The 16355-nt window shown below is 36.6% G+C and overlaps 1 protein-coding gene across 7 annotated transcripts in view; it reads right to left on the reverse strand.

The window, feature by feature from the left end:
• Positions 1-16355, reverse strand: part of lama2 (laminin, alpha 2) — a 400339-nt gene that overhangs the window by 11483 nt on the left and 372501 nt on the right. For 6 of the 7 annotated variants that reach the window (XM_030128899.1, XM_030128898.1, XM_030128896.1 and 3 more), the window contains 3 exons: positions 14164-14347; positions 9468-9545; positions 160-272 (listed from right to left, as the gene is read on the reverse strand). In XM_030128899.1, coding sequence (XP_029984759.1) covers positions 160-272; positions 9468-9545; positions 14164-14347 — 375 coding nt within the window. The remainder of the gene's footprint in view (positions 1-159; positions 273-9467; positions 9546-14163; positions 14348-16355) is intronic. The other variant, XM_030128897.1, reaches the window with a different exon arrangement.

A 16355-nucleotide genomic window follows, 5' to 3' on the forward strand; every position in this document is an offset into this window, starting at 1 on the left:
CATGTAGAAAATATATAAACAGATGTGTGAGTGTGGTCAACATATCCAGCTTAAATGATCATATTCATTTAGATGCTATTGTTAATTTCTGTAAAGGTTCAGTGTTATTTGTGTAAGTTTATGTACCGTGGTAAAACAGAATTAATCCTGAAGACGTACCTTTCTCTGACTTTGGTGTCATCGAAGGCGAAGCTCATGTGGCTGTTTCGGGTCAGTCCAAACTGATAGGCCTGCTCCAGCGCCGTCGGGGCCACAGCTGAAGCACATGAATCCTGGAGATTGAACATAACATGTCAGTTACTCTGACAGGGTTTCACTGCACTGCACCTATTGCCTCTTGTCAACAGGAACCTTAACACCTGGACAGAACACGTCAGTCACACTAATAGGGTTTTGCCTCAGAGCTGCAGAGACCTGAATGGGGCATAAAATAGGGCTTTACATAAAACTAACAAGATGAAACTAGGATTTATATGTCAGGCCTTGCATGTGCAATGCAAAAAACATCTTATAGTCATTGTTAACGTGTAATGAAACAATATTTTATATTAATCAATTAACCTTAAAACACCTTAACAGTCACCTATGACCAAAAACATCTACTGATATAAAACTTTTGATCCTCTAATCCTATCAATACAGTTAAATTGCCACTTTATATCATTATTGCTGCTGCTATATGCACCACTTAAACTGTTACTGTTCTGCAAACTATGAAATTTTGTACATATTAAGAATTTGTTTTATTTTTTTTTTTTATCTTTTTTTTAAATGTTTTTTTGGTAGTGTTATTCTACCCTACTAACCATTTATATATTCTATTTTAGATTTTATTCTTTCATATGCACCACCACTTTAACTGTTACTGTTGCGACATACTGAGAAATTTTGTATATATTAAGAATTTATTTTACTAGCGGCATTGTACCCGTGGTGCCATACTGCCCTCCTGTGGTGCAACAGCGGCACTGCACCCAAACACCCTCCCGTGTCCCGTGCTGCAACATCGATCGGACGGACATCAATGGGACGGACACGGGGCGGGGCCAAAACATGTAGGATTATGTTTTTCTTTTTTTTTGTTTTTGTTTTTTTTGACATATTTCTTATGGTAGTTTTATTCTACCCTACTTACCATTTATATATTCCATTTTAGATTTTATTCTTTCATATGCTACAAACTGAGACCTTGATAGCTACATTTTGTTCTATCATGTACCATTGATCTAATGACAATAAAACTGAGTTTGAAATACTTGAGGGGAAATACACTTTCTCTTCTTTTCACTGAAATCAGATATGACCCATTTGGATGTTTAGTGGCTCTATAGTGAACATGGAAAAACTGTCATTTTCTGCAACATTGATTCACCAGTAAATGTAGTTTGACAGAAAACAGTGGTTATAAACAACTTCTTACATTATACATTTTGTTGAAAACGTTGCTTTTGCTTCAGTTTTTCTGTTGCGATATAAAAACCTCTGAATTTACTCAGAGCTTTGATCAATATCTTCGTAACCAGTGAATTAAATAAAGCATAATACATGATTTTAATTGGAAAATGCAAAATGAAGATATAAATGTATACAGTTCATCCCTAAGAGAACACATTATTTTGGAGTCTCCATAAAAACAGTTATAAAATTAAAAACACACTCTTAATACGCGTTGGATCATGAGATTAACATAATTTACATTCCCACTCATTTACAGCGTTTAGATTCTAAAATCGGTTCGATTGCAACCATCTTTCATCAGTTTGTGTTTGTTTCATCCACTTTAAATCAGGTTTTGCTGAAATAGATTTGGCCTTAAATCAACAGATCTTCCCCAAGTTTGATTCTAATCATACATTGCCGGTATTTCAACTAAACAAGGATCACCACAGTTTGATTTCCATTTGATTTTAGTCCATACTGGTTGCAGATTAATTCCGATTCAAATGACTGCTCTCACAACGTGCAGTTCCACCACTGACCAGAAGATGTCAGTGTTGTTATATATGAGAAAGTACAAACAGGAGTCATAAAATGGGCTTTTTTATGCCTTGCTCCTGCAGTTCTTTTTTCTACTAGTTTCTTTTTTATTCCTCCCACATCTCCAATCTTTTCTTCTTGTCCAAGTATCTCTCTCATTTAATGTCTCCCTCCTGTCCTCCCATATGCTACGATATTCTTGTCCTCTCCACACTTTCGTACTCTTCTCCCCTTTCATTTCCTCTTGTCCCATTCTTTCCTCACCTTTTACTCTTTTTACTGTCCTTTCTCGTCTGCCTGTTCTACTCCCACCAGCCAAACTTTCCTTTTCTTTTCTTAACCTGTGCTCTTGTTCATATTCTCAAATCCTGTTCCTTTCTCCTTTTCATCCTCCTGTATTTGCTTTTTTTTTTTTTTTTTTTTTAATTTCTCTACCCTCACAGCTCCTTTCCTGTTCTCTCTTAATCACTCCTCTGCTTATCCTCTCCTCTTGAAAAAAGTAATTCATTCAATTCTTGATTTTCCTCTAGTATCCCCTCCTCATCCACCTCCCTGCTCTCTAAAAATTGTCTTTCCCTTCTTTGCCTCTTCTTGTGTTCATCCCTCTCTGCCTGAAGCCTCTGTATCCGTTCAGATTCTTCTTTCATCTTCTTTCTCCAAACTTCTACCGACTCCAGTCTCCTTTTTCTCACCTATACTCTTCATTTTGCTCTTTAGCTTTCCACTCCCACACTCTTTCTGTAAACTGCATTTTTTAACATTTCATTTTCTCAATGTACATACTCCTTAATTTACCTATTTTTCATTCATTTTTTCTCATATTTTTCAGTTGTTCTTTGTCTGTGATAATTTCCCTCCTTTCTCTTGTATATCACTATCCCATCTCCTCTAACCTGGATACGTCATATAAACTATATACAATAAATACAATAAAGTGAAATGTATGTAAAAGTTGTGAAAACAGTGAAGGAGCTATGACAAATACGCAAAGTTTCTTTTTGTTCCTTAGTTGATTTAAAAACATTAGCTATATAGAAAGACAGAAATGGACTATCACCTGATAATCTACCTACTGGTGTGAGTTGACCAAATGATGAGGATCACAGATGTAAATTTAACTTTAGAAGCATGCATGCATGCGCTACTATACCCATAAAGACCCAGCACTACTTTTGTGTCACTCCCCAAATGAAATCTTCTCTATATCTAACCTTTCTTAAGAGTTATCACCATTTATTATAATAGTATCCTCTGTATTTTGCATTTTATCAGTATAAATCAGGAATTTTCCTGTATTTAATTCACTGATCATGTAGACGTTTATTAAAGCTTAGATTAAAGTTGAGGGTTAAAATATCAAAATCAGAGAAAACTGCAGAAAAAGTGACTTTTTGCAGTATAATCTATCATTAACTGAACATAAACCAAGCATTTCCATCAACTGTCATTGATCCAACTCCATGGGTTTTACCCGTGAATCAATGTTGTTAGAAGATGACAGTGTTTCCACCGTAACTATGGAGCCTCTGAACATCCAAATGGGTCATATCTGATGACCATGACAAGATGACAAGCTGTATTTTACACCAATTATTTACATGTATTGATAGCATTAGTGGATCAACAGGTATTAAACAGTTTAAATCAGTCAATGCTTTTGGTCGGTGATGGATGTTTGAGTCTTTATGGGTTAAAACCAGATGTGTGTGTGTTGGTTTAAAACACTGAAGTGCTGCTCCTTCTGGTTATACACCATAAGACAAAAAAACAAAAAACAAATCTGTATTACAGTTAATAATAAAGAGACAAGTGATCCTGTCTGAGCCTTTTCTGTTCCTTCGGTTTTGTGCGTAGACATATACAGGGTGGGGAAGCAAAATTTACAATGAACATTTAGTTGTTTTTTCTCAGCAGGCACTACGTCAATTGTTTTGAAACCAAACATATATTGATGTCATAATCATACCTAACACTATTATCCATACCTTTTCAGAAACTTTTGCCCATATGAGTAATCAGGAAAGCAAACGTCAAAGAGTGTGTGATTTGCTGAATGCACTCGTCACACCAAAGGAGATTTCAAAAATAGTTGGAGTGTCCATAAAGACTGTTTATAATGGAAAGAAGAGAATGACTATGAGCAAAACTATTACGAGAAAGTCTGGAAGATACTATTAAAGAAGAATGGGAGAAGTTGTCACTTGAATATTTGAGGAACACTTGCGCAAGTTTCAGGAAGCGTGTGAAGGCAGTTATTGAGAAAGGAGGAGGACACATAGAATAAAAACATTTTCTATTATGTCAATTTTCTTGTGGCAAATAAATTCTCATGACTTTCAATAAACTAATTGGTCATACACTGTCTTTCAATCCCTGCCTCAAAATATTGTAAATTTTGCTTCCCCACCCTGTATTTTAGATGAAAGTGTAAATACAATTAACCTTGAAGACTAAACAAAAGCACATAATTATATAAATGAGACATTATCACTTTACATCCCAGCCCTTGTTACCAATGAAACACCTGAATCCAATCTGTCCCAATACTTTTGTCCATATGTTGTATGTAGACATATTGGCTGTTGGATTGTAAATTTAAGTCACTGCTGTACTGGACTGGTCATTACTGGTAGATGGTTGCTGTTTTTCACATTTCTGACTCCGATCATAATGTAAATCTGGAAAAAACAAAAACAAACCAAAAAAAACACTCCCTAAAATTAGTTAAAAGTGTAAACAATACAGTGCTTTTTATCCATTACTGTAGCTTCCATGTTGATTTGTGTGTTTGTAATCAATTGAATGAAATCCTTCCTTAGAGATACTGTTTCATTTGTTAAGCGTTTTTCATTGAGTGGATTTTAACTGGTCCACACTCATTGTATGTGATGGTAAACATATTAACACTGAATATCATGAGTGAATGAGTATAAAACAGAAAAGAAAAAGAGGAAATCCGTTCTGAGCTACAGTAGAAACATGCCACCCAGGTCATGTACAGGCCAGTTTTGATTGGTCCAATATGGCGGATATATCACAGTCTATGCTTTCGTCTGTTTGATGACTCGGCTCAGCGCGTCCTCACCTGTTTCCCTCGGCCCTTTTCCTTTTATTTTTCCTTAATTTTTTTCCTTTCAATTTCCTCCGTCTCCTCTCCAGGCCCTCGACTCGTCTCTTGAATACATCTCCCATTAAGCTGCTTTGCCATACCTCAGCTGGGAGACAAACTTAGAGGATCTGAGACGATTGAGTCTTTGCGTGTACGTTGGTGTATGTGTGTCTTAATCTGCTCTGCTCTCTTGTTCTCTTTCAAGTGAAGACATTCTCCACACCGTGACCTTGCTTTGTTACAGCTGACACTCACCTCTTATCGTGCTCCGTCCTCATATCCGCTCCTCCTCCTCAACCTCCCTCTTTTTTTTTTCTCTCCCCATTTCTGCCACTATCTAACAAAAGGCGAGACGTCACTTGCTCAGAAGCTCTTTCCTTCCCTCTCCTTTCATTCTTCTCCTGCTTTCTCTCCTCCGTCTTTCCATTAAGCCAACAAAAGGCAGGCGCTCTGTACAAAAAAAAACAAAAAAACTCCCCCTTTTCCCTCTTTTTCTGCTCCTGGCTGTGCCTTTTTTCTCTCTATATCTCTCTTCTATAGCTACTCCTCTTTTTCTTCCATCCCTTTGCTCTCATCCTTTCCCCTTCTTTCTCTTTAGCTAACAATAGGCAGACGGCCTTTCATTCAGACCGGCTAGTGTTTCCTTGGAGGTCACACCAAAAGAATTAGAAGTCATTAATTCTGGATTTTGTATTAGTGTGTGTCTAGGTGAGGACAAACCTGTGTGTGGGTATGTGTCAGTCTTCCTAAAGAGATCAGTCCCTGCTCTGGTTCAAACAGGTTTCAGAGAGACTACTACGATTAGGCTCCTGGTAGTAATTAACTTTATACTACAACTGTTCTAATTTCCAACTCAGGACCTATTCAAAAACTATTCAGTGTTACAAATAACTGTACATTGGTGGTTACTGTTGCTTAATTGTGCTTCAAATGTCCTCATACGATGAGTACTTTGTTAAAAAAAAAAAAAAAAAACTATGACAAGTTCCATTATTAATCATAGAAACAAGGCAGGATTGTCAGAATTGTCTGAATCTTTGCACAGTGGATCCAATTTTCTGTTTCTGTGCAGTGAGAAGAAAATTCTAAGTAGCGATGGCAGGTGAATGATTTATGCACACATGGGGATTCGTTGTTAAAATGGTAAAAGGGAAAGCACTTAAAGGTTCGGTGTGTAATATTTAACAAGATCTTGCTGTGAAACAGACTGCAATCAGCTAAATATCTAAACACCATACTTCCCTACAGTTCCTCAAAGTCAGTAGGTGGGTTAAATAGTTAGATATCAAACCAATTTGATGCAAACTTTTGATAGGCTTCAAACAAAGACAAATTATACAGGGTGGGGAAGCAAAATTTACAATGAACATTTAGTTGTTGTTTTTTCTCAGCAGGCACTACGTCAGTTGTTTTGAAACCAAACATATATTGATGTCATAATCATACCTAACACTATTATCCATACCTTTTCAGAAACTTTTGCCCATATGAGTAATCAGGAAAGCAAACGTCAGAGTGTGTGATTTGCTGAATGCACTCGTCACACCAAAGGAGATTTCAAAAATAGTTGGAGTGTCCATAAAGACTGTTTATAATGGAAAGAAGAGAATGACTATGAGCAAAACTATTAAGAGAAAGTCTGGAAGATACTATTAAAGAAGAATGGGAGAAGTTGTCACCCGAATATTTGAGGAACACTTGTGCAAGTTTGAGGAAGTGTGTGAAGGCAGTTATTGAGAAAGAAGGAGGACACATAGAATAAAAACATTTTCTATTATGTCAATTTTCTTGTGGCAAATAAATTCTCATGACTTTCAATAAACTAATTGGTCATACACTGTCTTTCAATCCCTGCCTCAAAATATTGTAAATTTTGCTTCCCCACCCTGTATGTGTTTACATTAGGGCTGCATGATATTGGAAAAAAACTGACATTGGGATTTTTCTTAACCCTGCAATATGAAAAAATACTCAGGAGAATATAATAGCTGTGCGGTGCTGACGTAAATGGTCAAACAAATTAGTTGTGTTTCCTCTCGTTGTGGCTGTCGACACAGAACACGTGTTTCAATATCATCCTTCTTGTGGCCAAAATAATTCCAGATAACTGACGTTGCTTTTCTTTTTGGCACCAAGTCTATGTTTTCAGTGATTTTCTCTTGTTCGTTGCTCGTTTTTCAATGTTGTGACCAGTAACTCACTCCATGTGCAGGGGGCGTGGTCTGCTTCGGCAAACTGATTAAGAACAATTGTGATGTCAGGGACCCAGGTTGAAATTAGATGTAAACACATTGAGTTCATTTACCTCCTACATTGCAGGACCTGTGATGTGACTATTGCACACACGTACATTGCAATGATGATTCTCAAACGATATATTGTACAGCTCTAGTTTACATCATAGACTGTATATAACTGGTGAATGAAGGAAGACTGTATTGGTTTTTGAACTGCCATTTGAAGCATCAGTTTGCTATTTTGCCATTGCCGTGTTGGATTTTTAGAAGTGACGATATTTTGACAAAAGGTGCAGAACTACAGGAGCAGAAGGGGTTAGTGAGGAGCTAATGCTAAATTGCTCACTGACTTCATAAAACTTCATTAAGCACTCTGTAACAAAGTCAATTTACTCTCTTGATTGTGGAACCTGTTAACCACAACTACAGCCAAGCTGCCTGTCAGGATTAAATGCATCTTATTAAATAAACTGGAGCTCCAAAAATCCAACCTGACATGTCATTCTACCAGTCAATCAAACCTTGATCGACCAGAACATTTATTAAAGGGGTCATATTTTGCTAAGCCCCCTTTTATTAGTCTTTGGTACATTTATTTGTGTATTTGGACCCTAATAGTTCATAAAGTTGGAATTTGAACCCTCCAGGTGCTGCAAAGCTATCTTTATATTCATTCTAGATTTCTACAACCCGTTTCAATTCCTTCTTAATTTGTTACATCTATAACTAGTTATGTTATGACATTTGCACATATAAGGTCAAGACTTCCGACGAACCCTTCTCCGAGTACGACATAATTGTTTATCAGCAGCAGTGGTTATAGTAAAAACTGAAAATATGTCCAAACTTTGAGCCAATTACCTAAAATGTTCAGTTGTTGGTTGTATTAATGAACTTAAGTGGTTGAACGGGACTGAGCGCACAGTCAACAACCCGGAAGGGGATGGGGTCATGTACATTTAAAGGGCCAGCGCTCAAAACAACCTTTTTCGTGTCATTGCTCACAAAAAGGGTTGAAGATGGACCTGTGGAGTTGAATTATTGAAGAATTCAGACCCAAGCATAGCATTTACAGTTTGTGTAGAGCACAGAGAAATGTTTTAAAATGCATAATTACATTTAAAAAAGCAAAATATCACTCCTTTAAAGGCTCCAAATAAAGGAGAGACTGGAATGACTACTGGGAAAATATGAATGTATTAATGTGTTTTTATAGAGTGGTTCTAAGTATATGGGAGCTAAGGTTTCCATGAAGTGGTTTGGAGTGAATAAACTAGGCTGTTGTTGCATTATGAGCTACACTGCACCTAACTGTAATAAAATGAGCAGAGTATTGTTTATTCAGGATAATTTAGCTGATCAGGCACACAGATTAAATGTTCATTGTATCAGTATTTATTTACAGGTCTTTCTATTGACTAAAAAATAAAACAAGTGAATACATAACTTTTTTGGTTCTGTATTTGTAGATACATTGATGGACATGCACCTTGTATTTGTTTTTGTCTGTTCTGAGGTTTTAGTTGAGGTGATATTAATTCTGGGCCCCACTCAGACACAGTATGTGATGGTAATACACCTTAACGCTGGATACCTCCGAACCTGAGAAACAGATGTACCTACTTGAAAGCAAATGTTCATTTGCTCTGGCAGATCAGTCTGGCACTGATCCCATTTCTGACTGATTTCCACTGAGCCTAGACTGGGTAGTGCCAACTACAACCATCCATCTGATATGGGGCGGGTCAGATGTGGTTTGATACGACTATTGCTTCTCTGATTGGTTAACAGATCTGCACAATTGCACCAAGAAACATTTTTGTCTGACAATGTTGAAACTATCCTTTCTAAATTAAAGATAAACCAAGAGAGCCCAGACTAATTCTCCGTTTTTAGTTATTCTAGCAGTGCTAAGCTAGATGCCACCTGCTGTAATAACATAACATGCAGACGCTGAAGGACAACCACTCCCTCTAAATTAACAAGAACACAACAATTCAGTTTTTTCCCCATGTCATTACACACTAATGGCATTACTTTTCTATTTCTGCATGTATAGTATCCTAAATCTCCATAAATATTACACACTGGACCTTAAAGAAAACTGTGTTCCGCTGTGTCTAAACATATTTGTGTGTGTATACCGTGTCAGGGCTCGGTTCAGTGGGCGGGGCAGCAGCAGCAGGTGTGACAGCAGCAGGTACAGCGGGGGGCGTAGCTTCCTGAAGGGCAGCAGTGTGGGAGTGGGAAGAGAGGGGATTAGTGGAAGCAACAAAGCCAGAATGGGAGATGTGTTCTTCACAAACATACAGCTCTTATATAAGACACACAACAAGATAATGATGACAGAAATATAAGGTCAGAGAAGTTAATAAAATGAAGGAGAAAACTTCAGAAAACCTTTTTTTTTCTGAAATGAAGGCCCAAAAACAAACACAACAAATATTAGACTTCAACCTCTGGAGGAGAATAAGTCATGGCTGGTCTCCAAATAAACATCATAAAATTTTAGCTGAGAATTTACTGCATTATGGTTTGGTTTCAGTTTATTTTTTACTGGGAGTAAAATAAAAGGACTGTGATTTAAGAGGCTAATTAGAGACAGTTGTCAGGACATCATCAATTAGAGCAGTGAATAATAAAAACCAAATAAAAATGTAAAGACAACAAAGTCTGAATCGACTGACTAGACCATGGGTTGGCAACCTAGAAAAACTAAACGGTCTGGAGTCAAAGCATACCCTTATATTTTTCCTCAAAGTGGTGACTGTTTAAGAAGCTCTTTAGGATTAGTTTGTACAAAATATGTGGAGAATAAATCACAGTTTCAGTGCATTTACAGAACTACAAAGAAATTACAGAACTGAAGAAAACAGCGAAATGTGTCACTATTTTCATGTTGCAGTAAAAATCACCCAGTATGTGAAGGCTTTTTTTGCAATGAAGAATACAGATGATTACCTTCAGTGTCATAAAATTAAAAAGCAGTCTACTTTCACTACCACTAATACTACTTTTTTAATTCATTTGGAGTGCAGTCTATATTTTTACAATATTTTTGATTGTGACAATAATAGCAAAATATGTAAAAAAAAAAAAAGAAAGTGTTATTGGTTTCCATATGGTTTTTGACAAATCCACATTGAGCCACTGGAAAAGGGCCCATGAGCCGTATGTGGCCCCAGAGCCATGGGTTGGATACCCCTGGACTACACCAAGGGGTGCTACATACAGTACACTTCAGAAGTACAAAATAAGTTGTGATGGTGACATGTTAAACCTTTTCAAGAGCAGGTTAAGACTGTTTTTCAGCCAGAGATAACCTCTTGATCTTGGCAAAATCTTTTCCCAACAGAATTACATATTGAATAACATTGTACACTACAGATAAAAAACAAACAAAAACAAACCAAATTGCTGTATATCAATAAAACCTGAGCTCTGCCAAATGACCAAGTGCTTGTAGTGTCCATACTCTGCTAGAAAAAAAGGCTTATCCCTTATAATCTTAATAAAAATATCTCTTTTTAACATTTGGAGATTTTCAATAAATCACATTGTATTTAATGTCATTCTATACTAAAGTCAAATTCACACCATATTCTTTACTATAGTCACATATATGCAAACTGGTATAAAACTACACATTATAGCCTCTTGAGGCATTTGGTGACCATCTGAAAATCCCTCTCCAACCTTTATCAATTACCTTAAACAGAGTATTTAGTATAATTCTAATACTTTTCCCATATTTTCTACCATCAAACATCCATGACCACCTCCCAGAAAGCATTGTTGCAGGTTTTGTCATGATTATTTAAATGTTTTTGGTCCTTTAGCTAACATGGGTATGACATCAACCTTTAAACCGTCTTTGCCACTAACAATTGGACAGCATTCTATACTATGACTTGTATAGCACATAGCACTTCACTGGGGGTGGCCGAAATCTGAAGCCCATTTCAGACCAAGGATTTATTACTACATGAGATGAAAACGTGCAACTGCTTTTTCTAAAATCTAAAACCTATATATTTTCCATATTAACAACTCTGTGCATTTCCATTTTCACTAATGGCCTCTCAAGCGTAGCTGGATATACATAGTAGCTTCTTAAAATATAAACAGTGATAGTGTGTTATATACTACAAGTGCATTTCTAGTATTGATGAAATGGTAAAAATATAGGGTTGAGAAATTCTTCTGTCTATTCTTGAAGATGTTCTGTTGTTTAAAGAAGTTTTAATGAGCCAAGAAATCATGGTGTATCGACGAAGAATTTACCAGGAAAACAACTGATAATAATGCCAGACTTGGTGGTAACAAATGAACTACAGCCACTGGCAGTTTGACAAGATGAATCCTTGGCAACACTTCAGCTGCAGAGTTCTAAAACTGTTCTATTTCTTTGTGACTTTTTGGTTTGAACTGGGTTTTAGAAACAGCCTGAAATATACACGCATTAACTATTACAGAAACACTTAAACATAAAGCAAACAAATCTGAAATGTCTGTCATTGGTCACAAACAGCCTCCCATGGTAAGGTAGTGAGGTTACACTCCAATATAACTATTGTCAGAGCATATTCTCAAAGCCACTGGTGAACGCCTGAAAAAACCAACAGGAAACTCCTCAGGGAGAACATGTTAATACCTCATGAATGACTTCAACACTTTGGGAGTAGCTCCATACTCCCACACCACCCACCAACACACATGAACACCTCCCAAAGGGCATTGTCACAGAACACCTTAACTATAAGTGTGATATTTCTAATTCTAATCCTTGTGTTAAACCCAGTGATCTTCCATCTCTTCCCACAACTGTTGCTGTTTTTATATATCTAAAGTAATGATTAAATAGACCTTTAACTTTTATGTAGTGGACTGATTTTCAGGCAGGATTTCTCATGTTTCTCACTTTAACAAGGGAGAGGATATGCCCCTTTATATCGCCCTTTGGAGATATAAAAGTATCTATAAATATCAAAATGTAACTCACTATTATGCTTCAGCTTTTTTAGAGATCAAAGAAAACTCCCCATAGCAAAAGTACACTTCAGAATGAAGGCCAGTGTGGGAGAGAAACCCAGGAGGACTCCGGTTTTTTATCATCTTTAGACTTAAGAGATGATGGTAAAGTAAAGGTGATGTCCGTCAAACACTTAAATCTTTTTGGAAAATATCCTCTCCATTACCTCTGAAGTCAATTGAGACATTCAGTTGTCAACTATAATCTGTTGCAGCCGTAACAAACAGCCATTTTAGAAATGAACAAACTCAGCTACCATAACAAAACATCTAATGCACAAAGCGTGACTTATGAAAACAATTACTGTCTGAAATACAGTGAACGTCATACTTTCCATCTCAGTTAAATGTAGACTTGAAGAACTATGGCTTCTCACAGCCTGCAGCCTATATCATAAAGAAAATGAACTTACAGCTCATAAAGCAACAAACCACAGAATTATAGCTAAACTGGCATAGCGCCGTGGCTTTGCTCTTCATGATCAATGTTCTTCTAGAGACATAGTTTAGCAGCTAACTGGGTAACTGATAACCTATGACTGCTGGAACACCTGTAATATATTAAATATCTGAAATATACAGCAACTATTGTAAGTGTGTGATTCACAGTCAGGCTCTTAGCATAGAGGCTAAATGTTAGCTGAGAGTGCTTTGGCTGCTGTGGGCTCATAAAGTATAAATGGCATGCACAGTTAGCCTAGCGTAGCATCGTGGCTTCATACTGTATGACGGGCTGCCAGAGGTGGAGTTTAGTGGCTCAAGGCTAAAGGGACTATAAAAAAAAGTTAATGGGCTGTGCAACTGCTGTGTGATGAAGCACTAAGCTAACACAGCGAGGCTGTGGCTGCATTTTATCACACAGAAATAGGTGTGTGTATGCATGAGGCAGAGAATCCGATATGGTGTGGAGTCTGAATCTGCTTCTGCGTAAGTACTTCTTTTAACCCTTGCATGGTGTTTGGGTCTGTGGAACCTGTTTTCATTTTTTATTAAAAGAAAAAATGATGAGAAATTATTTTTTTAATGAATTTTTTCCTCATATCTTACAGAAGAGGATTAGGACTACCGGAAAAAAAAAAATTTAAATTAAGGTCCAAAATATTTTTTTATTATTATCCTGAGAAAAAAAGGCAGATTTTTGAGAAAAAAGCCAGAATTCAGACGTTTTTTTTTTCTCAGAATAATAATAAAAAAAATATATTGGACCTTCATTTTTTTTTTTTTTCCACTGGCCCTAATCCTCTTCCGTACATATCTTGATTATATTACATTGCATTTAAAAAAAAAAAAAAAAAAATTAACTACAAACAAGTAGCACTTTAATTTATAAGTGCGATCTAGCAAAGGCAAAAGGTAAAAATTAAACATATATGCTTTTGATGTTGCTTGTAATTGGGATGAAGTAAACATCTGTCGAGTATTTTAACTTAAAATTGTTTGATTATATTGAATTAAAAACCCACAAATGCAGCGGGACCACCATACCTATGAACACTGGCTAAATAACAAAAATCTGAACATCACAAAAGGGTTAACGCTGTATCTTTATCTATATATATAAGTTAAGTTTTTCTTCTTCCACTCCTTTTCGAGTGTAAATGAATGATTTTGGAATTTTTGAACTTGCATGTATTCTGTAAATGCTCGAAATAAACAAATAAATGAAATGAATGAATATGCACCATGCATCATGTATTAATATCAATGTGTTCACTTATATTCTCACATTTAATTTTGATATTGTATAAAATAATGAAAGGCGGGCTTATGTAGGTTTGTGTGGGTGAAGGTAATGTATGAAAGACGTACAACAGCAGGCTCTGGAGTAACAGGAGCTGGGGTCGGTGGGGGTCTGTCAGGCTTTAGCTCCTCCTTTTCCTTCTCGGGCTCCTCCGGCAGAAGAGGAGGAAGTGGAGGTGGTGCAGGGGCGAGGTTGGGACATTGGCCGATTTCAGCGTTCTCAAAGGACACAGGCTGGGAGAAATCTGAGAGACTGAGATGTGGACAAGACAATGAAATGTAAATTTACTGAGCATTAGAGCTACAGTAAAATGTAAAACTGAATGATTTTGCACTGAAAATGGTCTGATTTTGCACTGGTTTTGAATGTATTAGTAGTTGAGCTTCAGTCATGTGCATAAGTAGTTCAGTGTTTTTTATTCTCAGATCTTAGAAGTTATTAATCTCGACCCGGCTAGGGACTGCAATCAAATCTATTTCTCTGCATGTCTATCTCCAGGGCATATATTAAAAAAAAAAGCTATAAATTTTGAAAAATTACCCCCAGTTCTGCATTTGATAATTTTTGGAATTTTCTTTTATGGATGTCGGTAGGTAGGGGATTGGTGGATATTTGTCCAAATTTACAGACCCAGGTTTTCATGCATGAGCGAGCAGGGGCAAATTGCGCAGTCCAAGTTAAAACTGGTTTGCGCAAAGTAGCAGTGGGATTTCAATCTAATCAAAGGTCATGGGAGGGGACAATGGGCATCCATTTGGTTTTCCACAAAATTGCCAGGTTACAGCATTAACACTTTGGCCACCATGCCAATTTCATTTCTTTACCCATGGCAGCTGTTCCTGCATTTCAAAGTCAATTCAACTTGTTTAGGCCTGAAAATGTCACTGAGGACAGACCAAGTTAGGGCTAGGGTTAACCCTAACTCTCCACGTCCATAAAAGACAATTCCAAAAATTATCAAATGCGGAACTGGGGATAATTTTTCAATATGTACAGTTTTTTGATACACCCTGTATATGCATTTCTGTCTGCACCTGCAAATAAGAAAAACACCACATTTCAACATGACAGTTTCAGTGCCATATATGTTCAAGATCTGGACTGTAATGTTAATGGCAAAAAAAAAAAAAAAAAACATTTATTGAAGCTGAAAAATGGAAGTAAAATGTGCCTTCAGATTTCAAGTAAAATTAATATTCATTCTAAATCACACTTTTATACAGACACTAATGAAGATCCAATTGTTATTATCTTTTTTGAGTCCCATGAAAAGTAAATATGTTATAGAAAATACCAGCGCAGGTTTACCAACGCTTCCTTATTAAAACAACCTCATAAATTGAACCCAAGGACAGACAGACAGACAGGTGTATGTTAAATAGAAGTTATAGCTTAGAAGTAGAGGGGTTGAAATGGGGTGAGACTTAGACAAACAGACATAAACATAAACACACAGAGATGAGAGGGGTGTAATTTGAGTTATGAGTAGGTTTATAATGTTGGACAGCTCTATTACTGCTGTTCAGGCAGAGAGAGATGCAGGCTTTATCATTATCACCATCATCATCATGACCTCCTGCAATCATATTAACCGTGCTTTAACTTAATAGTGTATGAGGTCAGAATTAGCCATTTACCACTGCCAGAAAACATAATGGGCCAAACATAAAAACAGTGAAGTACAGCTTTGATAAAACAGGCATAAGAAGAGCATTTTCAGTCGACACAAAAGTGAAAAAGTGAACTGGTCAGTTTTGCCTGTGTCAGTGTTTTAACACAGAGGTTGAAATACATTTCCATTCAATCGCTGACGCTGAATTTTTACCATCTTATTTATCTTGTGAAGTCAGAGCTATAATACACTTCGAATCAATCAAACCCTCTCTCAAAAACAGAGTACAAGTTATTCTAAAGTCTTTTTTTTTATTTCATCATATCAAAATACAGTGTTTGACAGCATTTTAATAGAAAATCGGATTCAATTTGCATTGCTATCAGATCTTCGGCAGCAGCAGTGGCCTGGGGTCACAGCATCATTAGTTTGGGTTTGGATCTGATTCAGACACTGAAAGTGAGAAAACATGAAGGGGAAAGCTGACGACTCAATACATATGACTAAGAAAAAAAATTACCCTAGAACCTCCTACATTTGCTTAACACAGCAAATCCAACTGTTCTGCAGCACAAAGTTAATAACGTTTCTATTTGCTATACTTTTACTTTAAATTAAGGTTATTTTGATTGACAAAAACTAAGACAA

This window comes from Sphaeramia orbicularis, chromosome 24, assembly GCF_902148855.1.
Source record: "Sphaeramia orbicularis chromosome 24, fSphaOr1.1, whole genome shotgun sequence".
NCBI classification, from domain to species: domain Eukaryota; kingdom Metazoa; phylum Chordata; class Actinopteri; order Kurtiformes; family Apogonidae; genus Sphaeramia; species Sphaeramia orbicularis.